The sequence below is a fragment of the Bison bison genome, unplaced genomic scaffold, assembly GCF_000754665.1.
Source record: "Bison bison bison isolate TAMUID 2011002044 unplaced genomic scaffold, Bison_UMD1.0 scf7180017864211, whole genome shotgun sequence".
In the NCBI taxonomy this organism is placed as follows: Eukaryota; Metazoa; Chordata; class Mammalia; order Artiodactyla; family Bovidae; genus Bison; species Bison bison.
In genome coordinates, this window is record NW_011494783.1 from 659,430 (window position 1) to 661,790 (window position 2,361).

At 40.0% G+C, this 2,361-nt stretch overlaps 1 protein-coding gene across 1 annotated transcript; it reads left to right on the forward strand.

The window, feature by feature from the left end:
• Window positions 1-922: 922 nt before the first annotated feature.
• LOC104992113 (olfactory receptor 2A2-like) lies at window positions 923-1,855 on the forward strand. Its single transcript, XM_010844864.1, has one exon. It carries the CDS (start codon window positions 923-925, stop codon window positions 1,853-1,855), a length of 933 nt encoding a protein of 310 aa, XP_010843166.1.
• The last annotated feature ends 506 nt before the right edge of the window (window positions 1,856-2,361 follow it).

Below are 2,361 nucleotides of genomic sequence, written 5' to 3' on the forward strand. Positions count from 1 at the left end.
GATTCTTCAATACAAGAAGACATATTTTGAGTGAAATCATGGATTCCAAGCTGAAGTGGGGAAATGTACAAGATGAGTATAGGATAGTTTGTTAAGCCAGAAGAAAGAAAGTACTTAAAATTTTATGGATTAAAAACTTTATAATGGAAATAATGTGAAGGCACCACCTTAGCCAATGATCCACATCAACATCAACGTTACTAGGACAAATTATCATTATCTGTGTATTAATGGAGGGCATTAAGAAGGACACTTTTTTGTGCTAAAAAATGTTTAATCTGAATTAGAACATGGACAATAAATGGGAAAATGCATTGAGAAACACAGCACAAAACAAGAACTCATACTCTTCAAAAATATCACCATCAAGGCAAGAAGTGCAAACTATTTAAAATTAGAGGAAATGATTAGTATATGTGATGTTGAATTTGAACCTTAGGCTACAAGGGCAGGAAATGCTGTATTTAGAGTAGTGAATTATCTTAATGTTACATCTCCTGTTTTTGGTAGTTATACTGAGAATACATTAGCAAGTATCCATGTTATAGAGAAAATATTCCAAAGGGTTTAGATGTAAATTGCCAATATGTGACTATGGTTTCACTTTAGTCTTATGTGGTTTCCAGAAAATTAGCACTATGTGCACACAGTGAAAATAAATGATAAGCCAAACATGAACAAGCTACTTGGTAAAATCTATATACTAGTATAGTTTATAGTCCATGATACTTATCTGAAATTTGAGATTACCTCACAATAAAAAGAAAACAAAAAGGTGAAGAAACTTAAGGAAAAAAATCAGTTATGCATAGACAAGCATACCAGCTTCCTCTTCATTCCCTTCAGATAAATAACTCCTATTTTCATGGTTATCCAGCTGTGACACTCCCATCGCACAGTCCTTGACAGACTATCTTTAGGAATGGAGGGCAATCAATCATGGATTGCAGAATTCATCCTGATAGGATTCCAGCTCAGTGAAGACATGGAATTGGTCCTGTTTGGTATCTTCTCCCTGTTATATACCTTCAACCTGCTGACGAATGGCATGATCTTGGGTCTCATCTGCCTCGACCCTAGACTGCACACCCCCATGTACTACTTCCTGTCTCATCTGGCCATCATTGACATATCCTATGCTTCTAGCAATTTGCCCAATCTGCTGGCAAATCTAGTGAAACACAAAAAAGACATCTCCTTTGTCTTATGTACTTTGCAGATGATTTTTAATTTGATTTTTTCTTCTATGGAGTGTTTGATTTTGGTGGTGATGTCCTATGACAGGTTTGTGGCGATCTGCCACCCCCTGCAGTACATGGTCATCATGAACTGGAGGGTGTGCACGTTCCTGGCCATCGCTTGTTGGTCGTGTGGATTGTGCCTGGCCATAGTACAAGTAAGTCTGTTTCTAAGGCTGCCCTTCTGTGGGCCCCAGAAGGTGAACCACTTCTTCTGTGAGATTCAGTCTGTTCTCAAAGTGACCTGTGGTGACATCTGGATCAATGAAATGTTCCTCTTTGCTGAAGGTGTGTTTATTTTAGTTGGGCCTCTTGCCCTGATGCTGGTCTCCTATGTGCACATCCTCTGGGCAATCCTAAAGATCCAGTCAAAGGAGGGCCGCAAGAAAGCCTGCTCCATCTGCTCCTCCCACCTCTGTGTGGTTGGGTTCTACTTTGGCATAGCCATGATGGTGTACTTGGCCCCTGACAGTAACCACCGAGAGGAACAGAAGAAAATCCTTTTCCTGTTTTATAGTCTTTTCAACCCATTGCTGAACCCTCTTGTCTATAGTGTAAGGAATGCTCAAGTGAAGGCTGCCTTCCACAGAGTATTGCAGAAGAAGAGGACAGTGTGAGGGAGGGTTCAGTTTTGGTTCAGTGCATTTTTCCCCCAGTGAGATGTGATTGCTGGTATAAAAAACTCAAGAAAATTTCCCAAGAAGATGCATGATTTCATGATGACAATTACTCAAGAGGAACATTGATATGATGTCAAAATACGAATCCCTAAGCCATTGTTCCTCCATGGAGATGGGAATATATAGGCCAAATTTCCTTTCTGAAAATAACAGAAGTCAGATAATAGGTGTCAGCACTCCAGACAAGCACAACGCCAAGAAGAGATACAGTAAGCGAAGTGTTTACGCAAATTGATGACACTTTACCTCCCATAGCTACCTCCTCTTTCTACCACCATGTGTGCGGATCAGGAGAAAATTCCCAACTCCCATCTCTTCTTCAAGAGAGAAAAAGAAAAATGGACAATGGAGACTATTTTGTAGCTTTTCGGAGAGTGGCCTGAAGGTTTGTTTGTTGTCTCACTTGTTTCAGAGCACTGATGGGAATGGCAATTTGGATTCCT